This window comes from Diadema setosum, chromosome 21 (genome assembly GCF_964275005.1).
Source record: "Diadema setosum chromosome 21, eeDiaSeto1, whole genome shotgun sequence".
NCBI classification, from domain to species: domain Eukaryota; kingdom Metazoa; phylum Echinodermata; class Echinoidea; order Diadematoida; family Diadematidae; genus Diadema; species Diadema setosum.
The window spans coordinates 6,375,309-6,402,628 of NC_092705.1; the positions used below are offsets into that span (position 1 = coordinate 6,375,309).

At 38.5% G+C, this 27,320-nt stretch overlaps 1 protein-coding gene across 1 annotated transcript; it reads right to left on the bottom strand.

The window, feature by feature from the left end:
- Positions 1-1,135: 1,135 nt before the first annotated feature.
- Positions 1,136-7,467, bottom strand: LOC140244854 (monocarboxylate transporter 14-like). The gene is made up of 4 exons (XM_072324464.1): positions 7,284-7,467; positions 5,345-5,491; positions 2,274-3,500; positions 1,136-1,507 (listed from the first exon to the last, which is right to left on the bottom strand). The coding sequence occupies exons 1-4, from the start codon at positions 7,465-7,467 to the stop codon at positions 1,317-1,319; spliced, it is 1,749 nt and encodes a 582-aa protein (XP_072180565.1). The 3' UTR covers positions 1,136-1,316.
- Positions 7,468-27,320: the final 19,853 nt, after the last annotated feature.

Consider the following 27,320-nt stretch of genomic DNA (forward strand, 5'->3'; position numbering starts at 1 on the left):
GTTTCCAGGTCAGCATGCTTGTACAGTGACGGGGCGATCGTTAACGATCTGTACAAGCATATTATGCTAACCTGGAAACATTAAACTGCACATTACTTGAATATGAAACCATTCTGAAGCAAATAATTTTCACACAGCAATAGATATATAATGTACTCTTAAATGAATCCCACAAGGATTGATCATCCCCCAGCATTCCCACTAATTCCCACTGATCAGTTACTAGCCATCCCCTTTAAGGATCACAATAAATTCCACCACAAATAAAAATTTATAATCATAATAATAATACTACTAATACTACTACTACTACTACTACTACTACTACTAATATATTCACGGCATTTCCGATTTATGTACTACAACTGGAAATCAAACAGACCGTCTGTCTTGTACAACAGAATTGAGAGATGTTCCTACTTTGCCGGAAGAATTTTCTTGCGACTTAGCCATTCTTTTGTCCCGTTGCGAGTTGGACTTAAGGCTCGTTTACACCAAGCATGGTAACGGCAACGGTCTGTTGTTGTTGTTGTTGTTGTTGTTGTTGTTGTTTTTTTTTTTTTTTTGCTATGGTGCGCCAAAAGGAACCATGTCTGGTTTTCTTACAATATCACTTCCCCACTAATAATTTTGTTACAAAATTAATCTTCATCTGGTATTTCGTTGCTCTTGATTTTGACATTAGTATAACATTTTGCGTGATTTTTTACAAATTATTATTATTATTAATATTTTAGATAGAACCAGACATGTTTTTTTTTTTTTTTGGCGCACCGTAGCAAAAAAACAAACAAACAAAACAAGACAACTACAACAACAACAAAAACAAAAACAACGTCAAAGTCAACGTAAACATGGCATGGAAACCTTCTGGCACAATAGCACAATAGCCTCTGAAATGTAATATACTATCTGGAGATTTATCATCTATTCTCTTGGAGGTGTCGTTGCCGAGTGAATAAGAGCGTATATGTCAAATAAACATGGTTTGGGTTCGTGGGGTCGAGCTCAACGAAGCCCAACACATTTGCCCTACGTACCGTAAGGTACTTGGTCCACATTGCTGCCCTCTTATACCCAGGATGATAAATGAGTGAAATGATGAGAACGTTGGTTGATCAGCATGTGCTGTGCGCTCCCGTAAGACGGCGACTTGCTGGAATGCTTCCGAGGGAGTGGAGAGTGCACAAGTGAGCACTGTTGATGTTGGTTGAGCACTCTACAAAGTGGATTTGGAACAATATGCGTCAAATGTTATTACCATAACCCTTATCATTAGGGTTTGACGGTTTCCATAGCCTGTTCACACCATGTTGTCATCTCTCGTTTATATTTTCAACGGAAGCTTCATCATCATCTCCATGCTCCTTCAGGATACGTCTGGCTTTCTTTGTTTCGAGTCGCCGCAGTATCGGCTCCAGAAGGAAGACAAACCCGGACAGCGACAGGGTCGCTCCGAAAACGTAGAACGTCAGGTGGTATGTCCCGGTTAAATCGTACAGCCAACCTGGAAAATAGCGGAGAGAATTTCGCAGTAAGTGCTACACTTAATCTTTGGTAACGTGTTCGGCAGATGACATAAAAATCACACACACACAACGCTAACATGAAACAAAAAGGCAATAAAAACACAATTCCAATAAAATGTGGGTCCCACCTTTTATTTTACAATCGCTTTGTTTTACTTTATTTTTTGATGTCTCAGCCATTCCAAAACCGATTTTCATCAAATAAACTTCGAATTCCTCTTAGAAAGGTACGCTTTGTACTATTTTACAAACGGTTTCTTGATAATTCTCACCTCTACCAATACTATACCATCCCTTTAAGCTAGGATGTACAAACATTTCTATACGGATTTGTTAGATTTCAGTTTTGACGGGAAGATCAGCAAATGGTTTAACTAATCGTACCGCTTTTTTTCATTGCAGTAAGATGGAAGGTAAGTAAGGTGGGCTGTATGACTCGTGGGTGTCGGTCTAGTGGGATGACCCCCAAATTTCTGAGAAATACACTAAACAAGCCATAAATATGGGTCATTAAGTAACTTTCTTTGCTCTACATCACAAATCGATGTCTGATCCTTTTAAACAAAGCAAATCATTGACAAAGTGACATTATACGAACGTGAATAATCATATCTACGCTTGAGAATGGCATACTCTGCACATTTTCAATGTCATAGCTGCCTCATATTAAGGGCAATTTTCTGAAAAGTGGTTAGGAACTATCAATTATATTGTACCTGCATTTCCGACAGACTACATACTAACCTCCTAGCACAGGCCCAACAATACCTCCAAGTCCGTGGCTTAGCAAGACGAGTCCCACTGCCTTGCCCAAATGATCTTTCCCTACGTAATTCCAGGCAAGGACAACCTGTAGGCTGAACGTGCCGCCGCTGGAGACGCCAGCCAACGTGCAGGAGAGCGCGTACAGCCAGTACGTCGAGCTCGCCATGCACACAATGACCGTTACACCGCAGACGACCATGAAAATCATGTACACGTTCGAGGGGGACAACCGGCCCAAGTCCGGTAGAACACCGCCGCCAACTCGACCAATCGTGCTACCGATTCCGAGGAACGACATCAAGAAAGACGCCATTTGGGGTTTGATTCCACGAAGAACAACCATGTTGGGAAGGTGACTAATGACAGCATTGTAACAAATGGCGATTATGAATTGTGAGAACATCAAGACTGATAAGCGGAAGCTGTAAGAGAGCATGGAAAGTCCAACGGCATGAAAAACTGCGGGAAGAGGGTTATTACTTTTGACCTGAGTCATTACAGATATGGCTTTGGCAACATCGCGACATTCCATAGCAAGTGACGCAGTTGCAACTTCATTGGTTGCAGTAATTTCACATGAGTGTTCATCACCTTTAGGGCATGTTTCCATCTGCGCGTATCTTGCGGTTTGTGTTTCACTGTTGGATGGTCTTATGATCTCAACATCCATAAAGCTTGTCTCCATGCCATCTGTGATGGTCTCGTCTGTGCTTTTGCCATCATCTGTGAGGCTTTCGCTATCGCCTGCGACGCTTTCACAATTGCTTGAAAGTGAACGAGTCCCGACGTAAGCGTTTCCCTCATTGTCCATGCGTTGACACCGGTTAAACTCGTGAGTTGTGTCGTCTGCAATATCGTTCGATCCCGACACCCTCTGATAGACCGCGCCATTTGGACCGCCCTTGTCCCGCCTTACGTGCTCTGGTTGTGGATTCTCGCTTTGATTCCCAACTGGTCGTTTTCCCCACGAGTCCAACGGCCTAAGGAGGAGGCCCCCAACGACAAGGTTTCCCATAATGGCGCTGACGATCAGCATGCTGCCCTGCCAGCCATACACGTCGACAAGGAACTGGACCAGAGGTGGAAAGAGAATTATGCCGATGCCGGACCCGCCCGACGAGATACCGCGAATCGTGCTAAAGTTCTTGTCGAAGTAGTTGGCTAACGCTACGGCGTTGGCAGGGAATAACGCTCCAGCGAAAAACCCTGTATAAAAAAAAAAGAGGAACAGACCTCATGGAATTTAACCGAGTCTAATTGACCCATGTTGTGAGTAATCATACCGTCCCCTCTAGGTAAGAGACAAAACACTCTGTTCGTCGGATAGGACATAAACATTTAATGGAGGTCCTATGTGTGAGAGAGCCACAATTCGTGCCCGTAAAAGATCCCGCTTCATTCGTTCATCGCAAAGAGCAGGGTGCATACCCCAGTGAAGTGGTCCCGCCTCACACCCAACTGGACCCCATGGAAGACCAGCTAGTGCAGCTGAATATGGGATATCCAGCCATCTTCTCGGACAGAAAAATGAAATAAATAAACAAAACAAACAAACAAACAAGCAGATGATGCAGTAAATAATGAAGTGACAGCGAATACATTGATGGAGATGGGAAAACGGATAGTCACACAAACACGCATTTGACCAGAAGACTAACATCTAGAGGACACAATTTTGTAGTGCTAGTGAGTGTGTGTTACATACATGCTTTCCAACGGGTTCGTTTGTTCGTTTTTGTTTTCCATCTCACAAGATGTCTAGATAACCCATATTCAGCTGCATTAGCTTGTCGTCCATAGGGTCCAGGAAGTTGTGAGTAAATGACTGGGGTGGACCACCTCACCAGGTTATGCACCCTGTCCTTTGCGATGAATGAATGAATGAAGCGTGATCTTTTACGTGTGGCTGTGTGTGTCTCTCCCATGGGACCACCATTTTATGTCCTATCCAAGAGACAGATTATTTTGCCCCTATCATAGAGGGGATGGCATGATAACACACCACATGGGCCAGTACGAATCACCGTTGGGTTCAAACCTGCGCCCAAACCCGAGCCATTTCGATTGAAAGACAGATACGCTAATGACTTTAATAGTCACATCGCCGCCGTATAATCCTACTTTAATCAGCACATTGAGTCACTCCTCTTTTGCGATTCTCCAGTGTCATGATTTTTCATACGTTTCACACGAATAAAGGGACTGTACAGTACTGGTTGAGGTGGGGATTCATGTTTTGAACATTCTTAAGTGAGATAATGAGAAACCTCTTATGAAATATGAAAGAGCATGTAATTTTAAGGATTCAAGGTTTATTTGATGAAAACTGGTTTTCAAATGACTGAGATATCCAAAAAAGTGATAATAATAAAAGGCGACAGGCCACAACTTTATTAGGATCTCTTTGTTTCACCTTGTTTTTGGATATCTCAGCCATTTCAAAACCGATTTTCATCAAATAAACTTTTGATACCCCTTAGAATTGCATGCTCTTTGAAATCTCATAGAGTGGTTTCTGAATATCTCCCAAAACGTTAAAAGCTAAATCCTCACCTTGACCAGAACTGTACACACCCTTTAACATTAAAAGGGGAACTCAAGGGGCTTGCCTCGACTTTGTCCCGGGGTGTAGCCATGTTCAGGAATCACCTCTGGGCAAACACTTTTAACCATGTCCTTCGAAGCAGTCAATTTATCTTTATACTAGTAATTACTTGTCTACCGTGTGACCATGAGAACATGCAATATAATAGAGCATAGACTACATTGTTATGAAATTCACACCATTCACACAATCTCATGCTGAAAATCGAGAAACGCTGGCATCATTTCAATCTTCTCTTCTTCTCGTCTTATTTTCTTCAAGGTCTTAGGGCTAGGGTGGGTTGTGATAGGGTTCTATAAGTTTAGTTTGATGTAAGTATTAAGGTTAGGGTTATATTAGTGGGTGGAATTTATGTTTGGCAGATATTATGATGGAGCAATACTATAGTAACAGGAGCAAATGTAATTGAATTATTTACATCAGACGCTTACAAATGTAAACGCACCTGATACCACACCATACGTCAAGCAAAGCATGAGACGAGAGGGCGCGAACACACTCAACAGTACTCCGAGTGACGACATCAAACCACCCAGCGTGGCCATCACACGATATCCAAACCTGTTGATTAGCGCACCGGAAGAAAGCCCACCTGCAACGAGGAGGTAAGACAATGTTGAGAGGAGAGGATACTGAGAGGATACTGAATGGATACTGAACGGATACTGAATGGATACTGAATTGTGTAATTCCTGCTCATGCACGACATAATCACAGAAAGGAGATTATATGACTCAATTACACGATTTAAGTACATTCTAACCATGTACAGTTGTGCAAATGAAAATCTTTATCAAATAAATCCTACACCCAAGCTCCCACAGTCACCCATCCATTTCCCCATCCCCCTCGCGACAGAAGCGAAGCGAAGCAGGCGGGTTCGACCTCATTTCGTAACGCAATTTCAGATCAATCATTTCGTCGACGAAATGACTGATTTCGTAACGAAATAGGCCATGCGACACTTGGCGCCCCATAGCGTATCTCACTTGTTTTGCATGATTATAACTGTACAATCATGTACATCTCGACATTCTTTAGTTCTTTTCTTTCTGACTTGATTTGACCTTCACCTTAAAAAAAACAAAAAAAAACTTCACTCTTATTCACTTAATTTGGGTATGGGGGTATATTTGTGTGTGTGTGTGTGTGTGTGTGTGTGTGTGTGCGGGTCTTAAATATATATAAACACGTGTGGTATTACGTAATGGGAATAGAATGACCACAAAGAGGCCTGGCCACTTCCCTCCCGTCGGAAATACTGACCCCAACACTGGAGTGACCCCAGAGGTCTCACACCGGTAAGTAATTCTCCATAATAAAAGAAACGTGTTATAGATTACAAATATAATATTCCATAAAATACTGCAAATCTGTGTCTTTTTTGTTTCATATCTATCATAAGGAGACTTACTTAATTCACTAACAGTGTACAGGCCTTTAATTATTTTGCACAGGGGTTTTTGCTCAAACTCTGCTCAGAGGTCCTTAAAGAAAGACTACAATTTTACGAGTAAAACAAAATCATTGCACTTATTTTCTGTATCTACGTCGAAAGATATGAAGTTCCCCTAAATCTAAAAGATATCGTGGGTCATGTCTCCTAATGAAGTGTATTTTATAGAGGGATTTCCCTCATCAGCCACACCTGATTAGTTAAACAAATTAACAGGCTTGTACGGCTTATCTTTTTTTTTTCAGGTCTATGTATCTTCGGTATGAAAAAGTGATGGGTTCTGGCTGGTTCATTTTAGTGAGGTCGCTATGAGGCTGTGAATCAGAAATGGCCATATGACGGTACCAGTGTTCATGCATGACCTGTTACACAGTCATGCTCTATTTTCCGAATACAAGACTTCAAAATTTCAAAAATGCGGAATCCCGTTGAGATTGAATTTACAGACTGCTAGTTTGGAGCATTCTTCGTGCTTAGCAATTCATCATTGAGCACAGTGGGAGCAAAACATCAAGTAAGTCATATTGTAATGTTTATGGAGTTATTCTCATCGTGTTTTTCTCATTTTATGAATGCAAAGCTACATTTACTTAAACGAAATGGTCGCTATATATTGCCATTTCAATTTCAAGAGGTTCAAGGAAAAGTACAAATATGAGACTATCACTATTGATTTTGCGACATTCTATTGAATAGACTCTCAAACTCAAGTCACTTCAAGTAACCTGCTAACTGAGCCATGCATTAAAATGCATCATATACAAATCCATGGTTTTTTACACGTTCATAAGATCTACGGTATGTGGGTGTACAGACAACTACGACCCTCTTGGATGGATGCATAGAATTAATACAGGCAGATCTATCTTAGTGGTTCTGATTCTTCTTCTTTTTTTTCTGACATTGACAAACAGCATTCTCAGCTCACCGACATGAAACATCATGACTTGGGTACTGGCGATGAAGCTAATTTCTGCCGCGGTGCAGTCGAAGTACCCCTTCCAAACGACGAGGTAGACACCCGTAGCCGCGAGCAACCCCTCGAAGAACAGCGAGCTGATGACAGTAGCTAGAAGGACGACCCATCGCCACCGCTGTCTGGTCACCTTCATCCTGTGTACAGCGTTATCAAGCACCTGTACACTGAAACAGGTACGGTGAATGTGAGAGTCAATGTATTGGGAATGCGATATTACAGTTACCGCGCATATAGACTCGGCAAAGAAGTGAAACTCGAGTAAAAAAACGAGTATATTTAAATGTTCTCGTGGTGCTTTCACGTTGTTTGCGTTCATTGGAGTCAGCTAGAGACCACTTGTACTGTACTTCTACTAGAATACGTACGGGCATTCGAATCTTATGCATAGCTTTCAAACATAGATTATTCCCCACAACTACAGAACACTTCCGGAGGCTTGCCCGACAGAAATGCAAGTGAGCATGCGTAGTATATTCCAACTCAAGAAGTAGTTTATATAACGTACAGAGTATACTATAAGGAAGAAGGCATAGCTTTGCAATATACTCCGTAGAGGAAAAGTATCAATAAATTTTGATAAAATAGTAAACTATCCTTTTATATATAAAGGCAATGATAGAGGTATATTTGTTTTATCATAATCAAAGAGCCAAGTCTTACCTCCTTCAGATGACAGGGGAAAATCGAATTAAGTTTAAAAAGTATTAAAAAAGACTACTTCGTCCAATTCCCCCTATGTTTTTTTTTTTTTTTTTTGATAACTATCCTCTACTGAGACATGCACGAACTGTCGAGCCTTCCCATCCAGGGTTAAAATAATGAATAAATAGTTATTAATCAATAAATAAATGAATGAAGACAAATTAATAAATAGATATATAAACACAGTCATGAATGCATGACATACAAACTACTTCCAATGTTATATACATGTTATGAAAGATGAATGTATAAAACATATAACACGTCATTTGGAATGGACAGGTAATACATGAGCTGTGAAATCACAACACAATCCTAACGGATTTTATCGTGAATCTTACATCTTCTACTCATTAGTGTCTAATGAATAAGATAAGATGCTATAAGATCACTTGACTGTATATGTAATATAATATATGTAATATAATATATGATAAATGTATATTAAAGAGATTTGAGAAAGTTTCAATGTTTTTCGTGTTTCACATCTGAGTGGACAAACTTAGTTGACTCCAGTAGTAAAATCTGCATGTCACGCATTTTCTGAATCTACGCCAAAAGAATGTGGCATTTTAAGTAATATTCAAAAGAAAACGTGTCCAGCCTTTTTTTTTATGTGTATGTTGTAGAGTGATTTATCCTAATCAATCACACCTATAAATAGTTCCTAATATCCTTGTATTTTTCATTTGCGCGATAATCATTTCCCAGATTTATTTTAGTCTCTTTGCTATGTGACAGGGCTCGGGCTGCTCCACTTTATTTACAGGTGTGAGTTCTAAATGTCTCACACAATAATTCTCCGTAGACACACACTGCGAAAAAAAAAATAAAAATTCAACAAAATCATGTAAAAATACGTGAAAGATTCAGTGACTGTCAAGTTTCACAATAATATTGAGTGATATAAGTTGGTCTAATCAGATGATTATTAGCCAGGTAGACCAACTTCTTTCACTCCAGTTCTGAAATCTGCAAGAGGAGTTTATGAGCTCAAACTCCAACAAGAGGTCCTTACAACAATGAAAGCCTACGGTTTATCACTCAAAAGTCCACATGTTTTGTAAATCTCCGTCGAAGAACTGTAATTCTCCTTCAGGATAGATCTAAAGGAAAGCGTGTACAGTTCGACATTAAAAAGGCCATGATACAGTCCATAAGTTTGACACTTCGTAAAAACAGCCCATGAGTTCGACATTGCAACCATTATTTTTGAAAACACGGTGCTTGGTGTGTCGGTCTCGTGGGCCTTGTTTGTTTGGTGTCGATTTCATGGGCTGTATGACTCGTGGGCTGTATGACTCGTGGGCTGTATAACTCGTGGGCTGTATGACTCTTGGGTGTTGAACTCGTGACGTGCACCCGCATGCCCGTGGGGCAGCTCACTTCATTTGTGTCGATGTTCGCGGCGGCCACGGCAGCCCCGTTTGCCGGGAAGGTAATGCGCCGTGGGTAGATGGGATACTATAGTATTCTCCTGCTTTTTCTCCTCCGTATTCTCGTCTCGTTTGTCCCAGTTCTCGCTCCGGTGAACATGTAGCTATCAGACGCTGTTCTCACGGCGTCTGGTCAGGCTTGACTACACAATATTTTCCAATATTTTCCACTACGGACCATCTCAGTTTCGTTACGTTTTGTTATGTGCTGTTACACTTTGTTGCGTTCAACCTGTTTTATTACGGCCTACAAAGTTTCTCATTAGCACCGGGACTGCAGTGGCAATTTTTTTGACGGTTTAAAAATCTGACGCGGCATCCACGGCAATCACGGCCTGTCACGTTTGCCCATCCCGTTCCACCGCGTTGTCTCACGTCCATTCCGTTTTTTTTTTTTTTTTTTTGTCCACGGTGGCCTGAAGCGGGACTGCCGCGTGGCCGCAGGGAACATGGTGGAAAGGCAGCACGAACAGGGAAATGCACACAATTTCCCAGGGCCTGTGTTGATTCATAGATGCTCCATGTAGCGCCCTCGTGGCGCGGCAACCAACGGTGCCATCTTGATTTTTGTAATGAATTGCTTTGTGGATTGACGGTCAAACAATCCAAAAAGTCTGCTGCACGAGTGTCCAATATCACCAGTTCTAAGAAACTTGCACTGACTTCAAGTCAAAATTCGGATCTATAGACAGTTTAAGATACGGCCATTAGCATTATATTCGCTCCACATTATTTGAGAGAGCTACTTCAAATCTCCACAAAAGAGATGAACCTTCGTTCAAAAAGCAAAGACTTATTTGTTACTCCGAACAGAAGAACCACATTTTATGGAGAACGAACATTTGCTTATGCCTGAAAACGCTTTTTTTTTTCTTTTTTTTTCTTTTTTACAGTGGAAGCAAACATGAAGCTCGGTACCATCTTCGTAATTGCAATAATGTATTTGTATAATCTTTCTCCTTTTTTTTTTTTTTTGAGCGCAGAGGCATTATATGCACCATGGGTTATGCGCTTTATAAGTACTCGTAATTACTATCATTATCATCATAATTATTACTATGATAATTTATTGTTACTTCTACTACTACTACTAGTATATACTACTCTTATTACTATCATAAGCCACTTAACGGATCGATTTTCTCATGTGCGGAAAACGGAAAGAATCGTCAGGCAAGCTCTACTTATAATGTTCACCTTTGTTGGAACACACAATGTGAAATTTATTCATCATCAAGGTCTAACAAAAGCTATCCATGCATCTCAATAGCTATTCAATTCAGTTCAATTAAATTCTATTTATTCATTTCATAATATCACATTAAAATATTTACAGAGATGCGTGGGTCAAAGGAGAAAATCACGCAAAAGCCCGGGACTTGGAAATTGAGATTTCTTTTACAATACGATTTGAAATCGCAGTTTTGAATTAAGATATTGTCAAAATGTACCTAAAATTAGAACTAAATTCAGATGACTACAGGATAAACAATGTATTGAATTATATACAAAACCAAACCAAACAACGACTGAATTAAGACAATACAATACAAAACCAAAACATCCATGCAGGATACTGATTGTCAAAGGTTTGTATCATAACTGCACAGGTTCTCATTTATTCATCTCATTCACTATAATATAATATGGCGATTCCAGAAAAGATACGGCACATTTATCCATGCATATTTTTATTTGAAAGTCTGCATCACCCCGCTATATTACCGAGTACATTAATAAGTCACTGTGGAAAACGAAAACGAAAACAAAAACAAAGAGAGCCTGGAGCCGAAGCCGAATCGCGTCTCGTTGCCATGGTGACTTGACTCTCGCTGGGGTTTTAAAGGGATTTTAAATTTTTGCGAGATACTTAGAAACCACTTTATAAATTAAAGAGCATACAATTATTCTAAGAGGAATTCAGCGTTTATTTGATGAAAATCGGTTTTAAAATGGCTGAGATATCCAAAAACAGAGTAAAACAAAGCGATCCCTCCATTGCAACTGATTGACAAATTGCCCTATACATCGACGTAAATAAGCACTGAATTGATCAGTGTTTAGTAGCCATGATAAAAAAAAAATCATGGGCGTACATACTCGAGCAGGATTCGAACCTGAATACGACCTCCTGATAAGCCTTATTTACGTCGATGGAGGGCAATTTGTCAATGTTGCAATGAAAAAAACATCTCGACGGAAGAATTTTATGAATTTAAAAGCGATCCTTATAACACCTTTTAATAGGATCACTTTGTTTTAGATATCTCAGCCATTTCAAAACCAATTTTCACCGAATAAACTTTGAATTCCTCTTAGAATGTTCTTTAATATCATTTTCATAAGATGTTTTTCTCATTACCTAAAAAAAAAAAAAAAAAAAAAAAAAAAACATAACAAAATCTTGGAAACCTGAAGAGTCATCTCAACTAAAAGTGTATCATCCCTTTAATTAAGGAGCATTCCAGACGATTTAGATAATTTCACATCAGGTAGTACATAAATCAATAGTGCATTGTACATAATCATTTGTGCAATTTATTGTGCAATTTATTGTGATCCTTGAGCAGATTAACAGTACTCTGTGACTGTAAAACCAGCACATAACACACTGAGTAAGGATGATGACATAGGTCATGTAACGGTGTAATTTCATTAATATACAATAACACTTGCTTAACAGGTTCACCTGTTGCAACTGATTGACAGATTGCCTTACTCTGGCGTAAATAAGCACCGAGTAAGTAGTGTGTTCGTATCTTTGTACCCAGCAATTCATGGTTGTTCAAATGCAAAATATCTGAAAATCATCTGGTATCCTTTTACGTTGTTTGGCGTGACGATCCTCAGCCTGCTTCTCATGTTACCGCTAAAGCGAGAGAGGCTATAAAGCAAAGTATATATTGTATCAAACATAACACAATTCCTCCAAGCCATCTGTCTATAGTGAAGCTTTGCTTTTGAAGACGATTCCCTCCATTCCAATTGAGATTTTCTTATATCTGTATTGTTTAATGCGTCCTTAATGAGTGCATAATTCAACATGAAATTATGTGATGCGTTTGCTTTACATTAAATGCTTACCTATATAGAGCTGTATCTATTGATTAATACACATAATGTATTTGACATATATTATGCCTACACTTTGTTAAATCTTGCTATCATACGTTATATTGAAAACGGAATGCAGAAATAAACTAGACTGAATCTTCAGGTTCCTTTTCTTGCAATAACTACAGAAGGCGTTTGTCGGAGGCTTTTACATAGAGCATCTTAAATTATGCTATCACAAGTCTGAGGAGAAGATAAAAAATATAATTGATCCCCACGAATGATATTCGGTCCAGATAGCAATGTTTTTTAATTGTTTGTTTTTTACACTAATCTTATATACATGCACTTTCTATTGGCAAGGTTAGTGATCATGATCAAAAGAAATACCGGTATGACGCGATTGCGATAGCAGACCTTATGGTCCATGTATGTAAGGGTAGTTTATCTACCTTGTGAGCCTGTTGACAACATGCGGTGCTGAAAGACAAGAGGTATATGCATGATCTTCAACAGCTACTCCATCAACCAATCGACTATAGTATACATTACATACCTGCCAACATTTCGAGATGAAATATCTTACTCGTGGATTGCAAAAATCTTATTTTATATGCAAACTGAAGTTAAAGATCTTACTTTCGGTCAAATCTTCAGAAAATACACATGAAAGGTATATCTAAATATTTTCTAAAAATCTGATTTCTCTGACAGAAAATCTGATTTTGCTATTTTTAACGTAAAAAATCTTACTGAATCTGATAAAATCTTACTAGTTGGCAAGTATGACATTAGCATGATTAGTCAGGACACCAGTAAATAAAGTTGCGGTTAAATGATGCACGCTGTAGGTCTGATACACTTATATAAATTACTTGGCTGTAAGGTCTTCCTTATACTGTTCGACTATGTAGTAACTTTATCAATCAAGGTCAAATTTAACACCGGAGTTCACTGCACTCTCCCTGAGAAAGGAACATGGAAAACACAATGAATTATCTTAACCCTAAAAGGGCCGGGGGGGGGCGGAATCCGCCCCCCCCCCCCCCCGACGTTTCGCGCTATAATTCTGTTACGCGAGAAGGCCTCGTCGCGAGGCTTCTTGACTTTGTTTGTTCAAGTCTCGCGCAACTTTTGAGACCAAATTTGCGACGTCCGCGCGTACTTTTGCGAAGCCACGCCCATTTTTGTAACGGAATGTCGCCCCAAAACGGGCACAATTTTGTGATTTTGTGTACATTTCCTATGGAAAACAGTGCTCTGTCGTGAAAGTCATAAAAACCTGATTATTTTTACAATTAATCACTTTCATTGATTAGTTTTGTGCTAATTATGGTAGAAAAGTGGTCAGTGACAATTTCCAATGAAAAAACAAAGAAAAAACAAAAGTTGAAAAACAAAGAAATACACAAGAAATTCTGAAAACAATAAAATACATAAGAATTGAAATGAATTTTGGAAGTTTTTGTGATGTACAATCGTTGAATATGCTGCAACAGATTTACAGACCAAAAATTAGACTCTCAATGCTTTTAATTAGGCTAAAATATGATCTTGAGCTTAATTTGCATAATTAATTAATTAAAATTAGAAATTGATTGTTTCAAAAAATCTTATGACACAATCTTGTAGATTATGACGCAGGTCTCACGCATGCAAAATTTCATCGCGATCGCGCCACCGATGGCCGAGATCTCGGGGGGGGGGGGGGCGGAATCCATCCCCCCCCCCCCCCCCGGCCTGAGCATAGCCAAAAAAGCCCGGCCCCTTTAGGGTTAAGGATATTGGCATTATTTCTTCAAAAAAGACAATCAGATCGAGGGATGTGAAGCTTTGAATATGGTTACCAACCTCTCAACAGGCCACCTTCATTGTGTAATAAAATATGATGGTAATAGTTTTCCTCGTGGATCTGATAACAATAAACCGTTCAACCCTATGCACCCTATTCAAACTGCAGCGCATCAACACTTGCTGTCTCGTGATCTGGGGCCCGTTTCATAAAACTTGTCATCAGTGACAACTGCCACATTTCTATGACAAATTTGCTCTCAGCCAATCAGATGCAAGGATTTCAGTAGCTTGTCACATCTATGACAACTTGTCACTGATGACAAGTTTTATGAAACGGGCACCTGGTTTGCGTGCATTGGCTATCACGGGCAAGCCCCGGTCATATTTCCAAATTTCTACACAATCTGCCTTTCAGGTGTAGTCGTTTTCAGGGGCATGATATATACTGAAATATTTTGGGCAATCTTACCCTGGGCACTACATTGAAAGAATCTAAAAATTTACAGGACAAGTTTACCTTCAGATACATGATCATACATGTAGATTGAGTGAACGCAGCAATATTAGTAGAACACAAGTGAAAGTTTTAAGGAAAATTCGTTCAAAATCCGTTCAACCCAATCCGTTCAAAATAAATTTTTCCAGTTTTTGCGCAATTACTGTAAGATGAGGTGGCTATACTACAGATGATGATGTCACATGCACTGACCGATGAAAAAAAATATATGTACAATAGGTCCCTACATAAATAGAGTTTCACAAAATTTAATACTTTGCAAAAAGTACACCTTCCCTCGACTTGACACTGACGTATGTTTAGGGTAATGTCATCTCCCCCCCCCCTTCCCCCTCCCCCTCCCCCTCCCCTCCCCCCGCCTTCTCAAAGAGGCATGTCAAGTGCTCTTTTACTATGCAATTCCCCGAAAGTGAAACAATGTTGAATTTCCTTTATATTTTCATGACATCCTGTACACATGCGTGACATCACAAGTTGTAGTTGTCTTCTTATCCAGCGATGAAAATTCAAAAACTTCATAACTCGGTTTTTGAACGGGTTGTCGATTTTCCTCAAGCTTTCACTGATTCATTCTATTAATATTGCTGCATTATCTCACTCAATACACAATCTGAAGGTGAACTTGTCCTTTGACACCCATGATATTATAACCTAAAACAGTACCCATGTCCTTCAGACATGTATATTTCCAAAGATAAGAGGTTTACCCGACAACTATACACAATGTCCATGAGAGGTCATTCGCACACACACACATACACACAAAAGTACTTTAACTTTTACTGAATAAAATCTCACGATACATGTACAGTCTCTATCCCTTCATTTTAGAGTTATACTGCTGTTGCATACGATCAGCATAGAAATGACCTTGACCGTAAATACCATAACATTGCACACGCAAATTATTTTAAGAGACCGAGAAAAAAAAAGGAAAAAAAAACACCATGATTGCTAGTACGATTTAGTATACTTTCCATATTAGCATTTATTATTATTTTTTTTTAAAGCAATAAGCTTCCTGAACCCGTAGGCCTACTTCAAATCACTGTCTACTGCGTTTGCGTCTTTACAGACACGAGGTGACCAATGTTCTCCGGATGTCCCCCGGGGGAGCGGACTACCTACCTCGAGTTCTGGGGTATACGGTCTATGATATAAAGTACAATATTATTCATTTATCGAGTATCAACGACTTTGAGAGCTTTAGCTTTATCTGGCATGACAATAAAATCATCTGCATACAGCAGCACAAATAATTTTAGGTAATAAATCTCTACATGATCATTACTCTTAGTGGACCTTACCTGGTTAGCTACAGACTTCTAGTATAGCCTACAAGTACAACATTATAGTGGCAATTAAAATCCTGTTCGACATCATTCAATAGCTGAATAAAGCATATAAGGGGAGAAGTTCTGCTGTCCCCTTCACGTACACCAATAGGGAGCTTTAGATTTTAGACGCGCGGACGTTCAAAGAGAAAAAAACATGATCTGAGCGTGCGCAGTAGCGCGGATCAAGTTACTGCGCACACTCAGATCATGTTTTTTTCTCTTTGAACGTCCGCGCGTCTAAAATCTAAAGCTCCCTACATTCGCAAAACTCTGAAAGCTTATTGCTATTACTCTCACGCAATACTTTGCATTTGTGAATGACGCCAAAAGTCCACATCCACGATGACGTCAGCATACATACAACTATCGAAAAGTCCCTGTATACTATCAGGGAGATGGTCCACCCTTATACTTTTATCTACGGATGGACCATGATCTGAGGATGAAGCCCTGTTGCGTCTTCACCGCTTGCCTCAGCCTTCTCAAGCAACTGTGTACGTTCTAAACGAGTGCTATAGTCATTCCAAAGGTGGGTTACACCTCCATTCTGTTCAAACACAGTGGATGTTTGAAGGTCCGTGGTACAGTAATTCGCGCTGTGTGGAAAATAGACCTAAAGCCTCGAGGACTTATCCACAAGGCAAGGTTGAAGACTGTCCTCGGGAGGCGTTATTTGTGCCTGGTAATAGTAAAGCACTGATCTCTATGTACATAAGATAAGTACTGGCAGGCAGGGAGACGAGGAAGAAACGCCATAGTTCGCAAGGGGGGGGGGGGGTGGGTGAAGGTATCGCCCATCGATATCATAAATAAATATCAATGAACACGCCTCGTACCTTAGTCTGGTTTACAGACCACTTGCCAACTGTGCATGTACAATCCCTTCCACAAATGCACCCGATTCGCGGCGTTTAAATCGAAGGCATCATTCTGCAGGAACCACTGATATCCCTTTATTTTTCTATATAGAGAACAGTGGCAGAAACATCAAGGTCAACCTGCTACTTCTTTTGTTGTGAGAGGGCGTTAGCAAAATTGGTTCATGCGGAGGCAGATGATCTGGAGGCTGGACGCCCTCGTGGAGGCCAAATAAATGCGACCAGCCAGGGAGGTCACCTCCCTGGACCAGCCCGAACGCGAAAAATGTGTGAAGGAGCACCCCGGGGTTAGAGGCCAGACTACTCCCACCTAAAACGGCATACAAAGGAATGTACACTGGTCTTCCCTCGCCTTGAAACCCCAAACAAAGAACTGAACACAATACACGGATAAAAAACAAGTCTCACGCAAAGACGCAAACCATTGTACTAGTATTAGTACTTTAGGGAGGAATGATTATTTATCTCATTTCCCATGAGCGCACTCAATCTTCGCTCTATACATGAAACCAGGGAGGTGGAAGAGAGAACACCTCCCTGATGAAACCATTCTCCGATGTTTCAAGTTCGTAGTGTTTCGGAGCAGGGTGTGAGTCGTTTACCATGACATCTTGCTCCCGCGACAATCGCTCCCACTTGTGCTAACTTTTGGTTCCCCCTTTAACAACATTATCTTCTGTTTTTCTATTTTTCAGAACCTTTGTCTATGCATATGTCTACATTACATACTTATTCATTCTCTTTGCCTTTTCAGTGATAAATGTATCACAACGAAACTAAATCTATTATACCACATGTATTCTTATGTAAGATAAATATAAGTATGTAAAATATATGCTTGCGTAGCTGTAAGAACCTTATACAAAATCATTGTATTCTCATAAAAAATGTTCATGTTATTGTATCTTACCCTATGGAATTTCATGTTATCATGTTATCATATTCACATGTATGTTGTTAATAAACTCAACTCATCTCAACTCAACTTAATTATGGAGAAAATCATAGATTGGAGAAATTGTCGCAGCCCAGAGCAAATCGTGTCACCATCTATTGTCGAAGGAGCAAAAATATCTATCACCATGGATGTGACACAATATATTTGCACATGCAGGACTGCGACAATTTCTCCGGCCTATGATATTTTCTCAAATAACTCATAATGGTCATGTGAGCTACGTGAGTCACCTCCCTATAGTAGGAGGTAATGAAGGAAATACGCTGAATGAAAAGACCCAAACACCGATTCATCATTGGAAGGCATCCTATCACTAAAATGAAAAAAAAAAAAAGACAGATGCATACATCACACTTTCGATATGTCTTAGCTAGCTATGTCTATAGATAATAACACAAGCAATATAGAATAGACTATAGGAGGAAGAGCTGCAAGGAATCATGGACTTCGAACTTACTTTATTAGGAGCAGAAGAGGACGGCCGCGGTCCCAGCATGAGAAGATGACTGCCTTCCTGAAAGTTGATAGAGCTACGACTCTAACGGAAACGAAGAGAAAGGCAACGATCGGAGTTGTCGGCTCATAATCATCCAGTCCAGACATTCATTGTTATGATTTCTCACTAGTGTCATGGAGCTACTAACCCGTAGCTCCATGGTTCTATACGCATTATCAATTACGATACACACGGCCTTGTACATACACTTGACACCGCTGACCAGCATAATAATCACGATACTATACGACATGCAATGCGTACGGCCACGTGACCTTTGAGGGAGGGAGGGATTTGGGGGGGGGGGGGGGGAGAGAAGGACAGAGAGAGAAGGCCGAAGGGATAGCACGCCGTTGTTGGACCAGAATAGTTAGCCTCAAATCAGTCGTTTATATTCATTTTGTTTGCGTAAAGAGGAAAAACTTGTATTTAACTTTATATGAATTGAGTCAAACTGTGAAATCAATTATTGGCACCATGGAAAAGTCATTGACATTATCATTAATATGTATAAGAAGTCAAATCTTGTATCGAGTCTATTTTTATCCAGCATAATAATTGTCGCATTATCACCCTATCACTTATTGGTATTAAGACAACATTCTTACTGTATAAAGGGTTGAATTTCGGACCAGCTAATAGTAAGTCTAAAAAAGAAAGAGAAAAATTTTACAAGCACAACATTGAAAACTAGACCAAAATCGAATTAAAAAGAAAAAGAAGATTTATGAAATCGCGGAGTTTCGCTAATTTTCAGCAAGCAGTTCCTGAGCTGCAGACAATGGGTATAGGCCTATACGAGTAAGGGCCTATAATTCGCGAAAATTATAGTGATTTGATAATGCCATCGCCTCACAAAATTTCAAGTTTGTTTGTTTGTCCGTTTGTTTGTTTGTGTGCTTGCTTGTATTGTTAAAACGCAATGCCCCAATAATGGCTAGTAACTGCATGATCAGTGGGAATCAGTGGGAATGCTGGGGGGTGATTGTTCCAATCTTTGTGGGAATCATTTAAGAGTACATTATATATCTATTGTTGTGTGAAAATTATTTGCTTCAGAGTGGTCTCATATTCAAGTAATGTGCAATTAATGTTTCCAGGTTAGCATGCCTGTATACAGTGATGGGGCGATCGTTAATAACGAGATGGTCACCATGTCGTTCGGTTTTCATAGAACCACTCAGACTCCAGAGTAGTAATGGGCGAAGAAATTTCGCATGTGTTGTATATACCATTCACACAGATGACGACATAATAGGCGTTTTCACATCAGCCCGATGTTTCGAAATAGCGCGCTATTTTCTGACTTGGGAAATTTTCCCGATAGCGAAATAGCGCGCTATTTGATAATGTGAACACAAATTAGCCCCCTAATTGTATCGCTCTGATCGAGAACATTTCTCGACTCCAACTCGGGAAATTTCTGAAATAGCGGGATAGTAGCGCGCTATTTGATAATGTGAAAACGACTCGAGAAATTAGCGCGATGAATTCCATCATGCCTAGCGTGTGTGACCCGATCGATCGAGGAAAACTGCACACAAATCATGAGGAATTTTTGAGAGGGCACACACATTACTGATGCTGTTTGCACATACTCAGCTGTCGAACTAGCTCGAAAAAAATGCGGACTAATTCTCTTCGGGCTGATGTGAATAAGAAATGAAATAGCGCTCTAATTCGCAATCGCGAAAAAATATTTCGAGCTTGGATTTTTATCGGGCTGATGTGAAAACGCCTATAGATACCTTCTTTTACTTTCTTTCTTTTTCAATGGGTACTTTCGCCTACACGTATCCTGTTAGGCAAAGTGTTATCTATGATAATGACGGGAAATGGAAATTGAGAAAGTGATGAAAATACTTTATTGAAGACTACTAGTTTTATTGTGAGTTTATTACAGCTCATTAGACAGTTGTTGTGAAACAGGAGTTGTTTACAAAGAGCTTTTTGTCGAACGTGCTTGGTAATCACAGTCAGGAATTCGGAATGCTTTAGGTATTCAAGATGACCATGCACCGATGTATCAGAAATTAGTGTCTGGAATTAATGTACTCCCTATTTGTGATGCGTAATTTGGTATATGTAGTTGGAAAATGGAAGGTTAGATTGGTGTGTTTAGAAATAGGAGTGAGAAGGATAATTTTCATAATTTTGTGAAATTTTGCTGTAAACAGAAATGGACAGTAGGCGGATGAATATTAGTCATTTTCCAGGGGTTGAGTTGCACATGAATGCGCCCTTTGTGCTGTTCGTATGTACCGCGGGAAATTTGGACACTTGCACTGCACTCTGCACGACACACACCTCACTTCGCACTCTCGCACCGTAGCTAGGACAAGCAACCTGCCGCAATGGGTTGAGTCTGGCTGTTTTCTGCCTGTTATGATGTCTTTTGGTTTGGCAGAGTTTCTTTTGGACAACAACTGTAAGTCCTTTATATTGTGTTATAACTATCAAGAGAAAGAGATTTGTGACAGTATAAAAATACGTTATTAGTTAATTGTATACACGTGTACATTGTTATAAAACTGACAGATGTCGGGTGAAATTTGTTTGAGTTAAACTAATGACAGTATAAATCGGGCCGTTGGAATGTAAATGGGAGAAATTTGAGTTGACGTGATTTTTGTTCTTTTCACGGAAATAATATGAACTGAGAAATCATTTGTGGTATATAATGTATTTCAAAGTGTGAATTTAGGTGGAGGGTGTTTTAATTTGAGTCAATTCAAAATGGCGGCGCCCATGATTTAGATTGTTCAAAATGGCGGCGTCCATGGTTTAGATTATTCAAGATGGCGGCGCCCATGACTTAATGATGTTACATGGCGCCAGTTTATAAATTAATCAATGGTTGTGATAGTAATTTCATGCTTTAATGTATAGAATGATCATAATTTCGATGAGTATTGTATTCAAAGCATGGTCAAGTAAATCTATAATTGATTTATTTTTTTAGTTGAATGATTGTAATGTTGATCGAGAAATTTGTGTAAAGTTTGATAGAAGAGAATTGAATCTTTGTGTTCCTAAATGAACATTATGACAGTACAGTGGTATACTGAAGAATCAATTTACTGTATTTATTTTTAGTGTTCATGGGTGAGATGTTCAGCCCTCCGGTACTGGTGTTCTCATGTCTGAGGATGAGGGTTCATACTTTCAAAGAGCGAGTTGCTACCTGACTTAGGGTAGGCATGAATGATTTATGAGCAATTGTTCACCATTTTTGTGTATAATGTACAACTGTGTATGATACAACAATGAATGTTTTTTTTGGTGATTTATCTATTGCTAAAAAGGGGGAAAGCTTTCGGTATGCAGAAACTGAAACAGATTTACATGGAAGTAATTATTGGTATGTACATGATTTATGATAGTCGCTATGGGGTAATGATTAAATTGTTTATTCGAGTGCATGTTTAGATGGTACATGCGAGTTTAGATGGTGGCTGATTAGAGTTCATTGATACAATACTAGTTCATGTATCGGGCGATGAATGAGTCATAGAGTTTTGTGGATATCCTGGGAAGTTTGGATATTCGAGATAATTGTGTGGATAGTGAGTCCACGAGTGTTGAAGACAATTTATTGTGTATTGCATCATAGCTTCTATCTTGATCTGCATGGAAAGTAATTACATTTGTAGATTTAGCACCATATATACATATAGTTTTCACATTTTGGGAAGTGCTCTTGCATTGCAAAAAGAGGGGGATCAATTTATTAAGAAATGAAATGTTGAATACAAACTTATGAGTGTTTTCCTGTTTCTTGCAGGGTTTTCTTTTTTGTGTGTCGATTTACTGACACCAATAAAGTCAAGTGAACTACAATCCTGCGTCCACTCATTCATTTGAGTCCTGGGGTCTATCACCACATCATCACAGCCCCCTAAAGTACCACCTATCCACGACAATAACTCATTGTTATCTGTATTAACTCATTATGTTTTAAGGGATGGCACTGACAGTTTCGGTTGAGATGGTGTTTCAGGTTTCCAACGTTTGTTGATGATGATTTTTTTTTAATGAGAAACCTCTCAGGAAATATAAACGAGCGTAAGATTCTATAACGATTGATCAAATTTCATTTGACGAAAATTTGTTTTAAAATGGATGAGATATCCAAAACAAAGCGATCCTAATAAAAGGTGCCGTGGGATCAAGCTTTTATCAGGATCGCTTTGTTTTACTTTGTTTTTGGATATCTAAGCCATTTCAAAACCGATTTTCATCAATTTTATACTTTGAATTCCTGTTAGAATTTTTCATAAAGTGACTTTTAAGTAAATCTCACAAAAAGTTAAAGCTGAATCCTCACCTCAACTAATACCATATCATCCCTTTGTATCAGACGGCAAGAAAGGCGCGGACACGCAAGCTTTCAGCTTTTTCTTTATTCTCGTCTCTGACCAAGGCGCCTTTGCGAAGTAAATCTTCTCCATGTTGCTATGATTGACCTTGATGAACAAATTTAATCAAACCAGCGGAATGTTAGAAGTTTCAAGAAATTCTATCATATCGCAAGAAAAATGACAAGTAGGTCTGACAAGTTGCATATTTTTACATATGAGACAATGATATTGATCTCGACCAACTTTGTATGGTATAATTCGATCCTGGTGCTGAGAAGTGCGTGTAAGTTGGCCATGTACTATTATACGGTTACAGCTCGTTATTCCGAAGGTTCGTTATTCCGAAGGCTCGTCAGTCCGAAGATTCGTTATTCCGAAGGTTCGTTTTTCCGAATTTCATTTTCGGATTAACAAATCTTCGGAATAACGAACCTTCGGAATAACGCCACAAATGTTCGGATTAACGAACCCTTTTTCATTTTCGGATTAAAGAACCTCTTATGGGTATAGGGATTTGTGTGTTTCGGAATAGCGAACCTTCGGAATAACGAACCTTCGGAATATCGAACCTTCGGAATAACGAACAGCACCCTATTATACATAATTACTAAAACCTGTCTAGAGCACACGTCCTCAACACGCCTGCATGGAAGAAAGATTCGGTTTACCGTGGATATGCTTTTGAAATTGGGATTGAGATTTATTTGGTTGGTTTGATTCTGTATTTCGAAGGACTTTGAATTATTTCTGCTCCATCAGTAAATACTAATTTATATTTCACAGCATTTTTTCTTTCAAAATAAAGTTCCTGAACAGGGGGAGGCAAATGTAATTGTACAGGATTTTCAACAGTGCTCAAAATAAAAATAGGTCTACGTAAATAAACTTGAGTTGATATTGCATTGAGGGAACTAACATTCATGAAGATGTCACTAATAACAGCGATATAGAAAGTGCAGATGGCCGTTATAAAGCATACAGCTTGAAGGAGTGGCCAGCCTGTAGTGACGTAGGCCTACAAGATTGATGGATGTATGAATCGTAAGTGCTACTTGCCTTGAATTACTGTAATGTAGTAAAGTGCATGTGGTGCTTTTATAGTGTGCACACATGCGCTAGTGAGGATACACTGGGGCATAAACGATAAAATCATGACCAGCATTAGTCATTACAAAATAAGTCTAATATTGCGACAAACAGTAATGCTTTAAGATTGGTTTAAAGGGAAGATAAACCCCAAGAGCAATGTGGATTGAGTGAAAGCAACAACATTAGTAGAACACATCAGTGAAAGTTTGAAGAAAATCGGACAATCGATGCAAAAGTTATGAATTTTTAAAGTTTTGATGTTGGAACCGCTGGATGAGGAGACTACTAGAGGTTATGACGTATGAGTGGACAACAATACCAAGAAAATATAAAGAAAATTCTGCAAAAATCCATTTTTTATGAAAATTACAAATTCCATCAACTTGATGTTGACATATGTTAAGGGTAGCAATTATTCCCCCTGCTTTCTGAAAGCGGTTGGTCCATTGCTCTTTCATAATTCTAGAAAAGTGAATTTTTGTTGAATTTCCTTTATATTTTCTTTGTATTGTTGTCCACTCATACGTCATATCCTCTAGTAGTCTCCTCCTCCAGCGGTTCCAACACCAAAACTTTAAAAATTCATAACTTTTGCATCGATTGTCCGATTTTCCTCAAACTTTCACTGATGTGTTCTACTAATGTTGCTGCTTTCACTCAATCCACATTGTTCTTTGGGTTTATCTTCCCTTTAAAGATATTGTATTGTGAGCAGTGATTTAAAACAAAACAAAAATCGAGATATTACATATGATGCAAATATAATCAGTTATATCACAAAGCACACTATAACACATAAAAATTTCGAAATAAAGCCTAAAATATTTTCCCAATAACCCATAACTGTAGACGATTAATATTACATGTATTTTACTATTGTTTAAATTTTGTATATTTAACAATACTTAACATTGATCATGCTGATTAACATTTTTACATTATCTGTTTCCATCCCTCACTCACATTTTAGAACTATTTTGAAACTGTAAAGCTGGGTTTGTTTCATCTGCAAATGGTAAATCATGCCTGTAAAGGTCTTTTTTACCTTTGGGAACAGTGATTTAAAAAATGTTCGAGATATCGCATTTGATGTACATATGTACGTCAGTTGTATCACAAAACATCCTACCATAACACATTCGCAATGAAGCCTAGAATAATAAGGAGATATCACTTTTTTTTTCTCAATAAACCATAACTGTATACAGACGGTTTAGTCTGGAAACGTTTAATTATAATTATTATAACTATTGTTCACATTTTGTAATATTTAAAAATGCTTAACATCGATTATACTGATTCAAATCTTTAAATTGGTCGTTCCTATCCCTAAGTCAAATCTTAGAACTATCTTAAAGGGATGGTACAGTATTGGTGGAGATGAGAATTTCGCTTTTAACTTTTTGCAAGATACCAAGAAAACACTTATGATATATAGTACAGAACATACCATTTTAAGAGGAATTCAAAGTTTATTTGATGAAAATCGGGTTTGGAATGACTTAAACATCCAAAAACAAAGTAAAACAAAGCGATCGTAATAAAGTGTGGGTCCCACACTTTACTAGAATCGCTCTTTTTTGGATATCTCAGCCATTTCAAAACCAATTTTCATCAAATAAAATGTTGAATTCCTCATAGAATTACATGCTCTTTCATATTTCATAAGAGGTTTCTCATTATCTCACCAAAAAATGTTAGAAACCTGAAATTAGGTCTCAACCAAAACTGTACAATCCCTTCAAGCACTAATGCTGGGGTTTTGTTTCATCTGCAAATGGTAAATTATGCCTTTAAGTCAAGACCCAACATTTTACCTCCTTTTGCAGGGATGGCATTTCAAGATATCTGGACTATGATGTCCAATTGATTTATGAGCTAATGAAAGCTTTGGATTGCTTAAATGAAAATCATGAGAAGGACGAGTTCGGTATGTTATGAATACATTCATTAGTAATCAAATAATCTTGAAAAACTAGTAAATTGTGAACATATTTATATACACACATATTATAGCCACATGGTACAAGTGAATTTCATGAGTCTTTAGAGTTGTGAAAGGATGTAATAAAGGATCAGTGTGAGCAAAATAGGACAGCTGAGTGCAGATTCGACGGGCTTTTTTTCTGTAGAAGAAATAATGAATTGATTTTCACTTTGATGCAATTTTCCCATACAATGTTACAGCAATATAATATAATCATGGCACTAACAAGGCATTACACAACATTATAAAATATTTCTTATTCATTATGTCCTTCAATCGCCGAAGAAAACCAGTTGCTCTAGATATCAAGATTATTACATTTTGTACATTGATGATCATATAAACTATTCCAGGTCAAATGAGAATCAAGAGTGACTCTTAAAAACTTAGGTGGTTGTTTTGTGAAAGCAGAAGTCATCGAGTCGTTATTTGAGACTCTGAAAATGATAATCAATGAAATGATGATGACAATAATAATGATAACAAATATACAATTACGTGTAAGTTGATGATATATAACTTATAAAGTATTACAGAGAGAGAAAGATAGTAGATATAGATATATACGGGTATATAGAAATAAACGTTTTATAGTATTTTGTGTTTGACTTACACTTTTTCATGATATATTCCACGTGGTATACAAAGGCATCGTGTCCAATGATTTCATCGAATTGGCGACCTCAATCTTGCATCGATAAGCGTGGGAGATGTACTGTCACTCGGCTCAGTTCTTTGAACCCTATTTATCTAGGTTCGTTAGCAATGAATGGGACACGTCAAGGCATTATATGCTTAAAGGACAAGTTCACCTTCATTAACATAAGGATTGAGAGAATGTAGCAATATTAGTAGAACACATCATTGAGAGTTTGAGGAAAATCGGACAATCCGTTCAAAAGTTATGAATTTTTGAAGTTTTTGTGCAGTCACCGCTGGATGAGAAGACTACTGCAGTGTATGATGGCACATGCGTACAACAATATAAGGAAAATATAAAGAGAATTTCACAAAATTTCATCTTTTGAAAAAAGTACACATTCCCTTGACTAGTTACTGACATATTCCCATTGCCTTTAGAAAGAGGCAAGTCAAGTGCTCTTTTATAATGCGAAAAAAAGTGAAAATATATTGAATTTTCTTTACATTTTCTTTATACTGTTGTACTCATATGACATCACGAGCCTTAGTAGTCTCCTCATCCAGCGGTTCCAACACAAAAGTTGTAAAAATTCATAACTTTTGCATCGATTGTCCAATTTTCCTCAAACTTTCACTGATGTGTTCCACTAATATTGCTACTTTCTCTCAATCCTTATGTTAATGAAGGTTAACTTGTCCTTTAACCATTCAAAGACCGCAACTTTGACCTATACC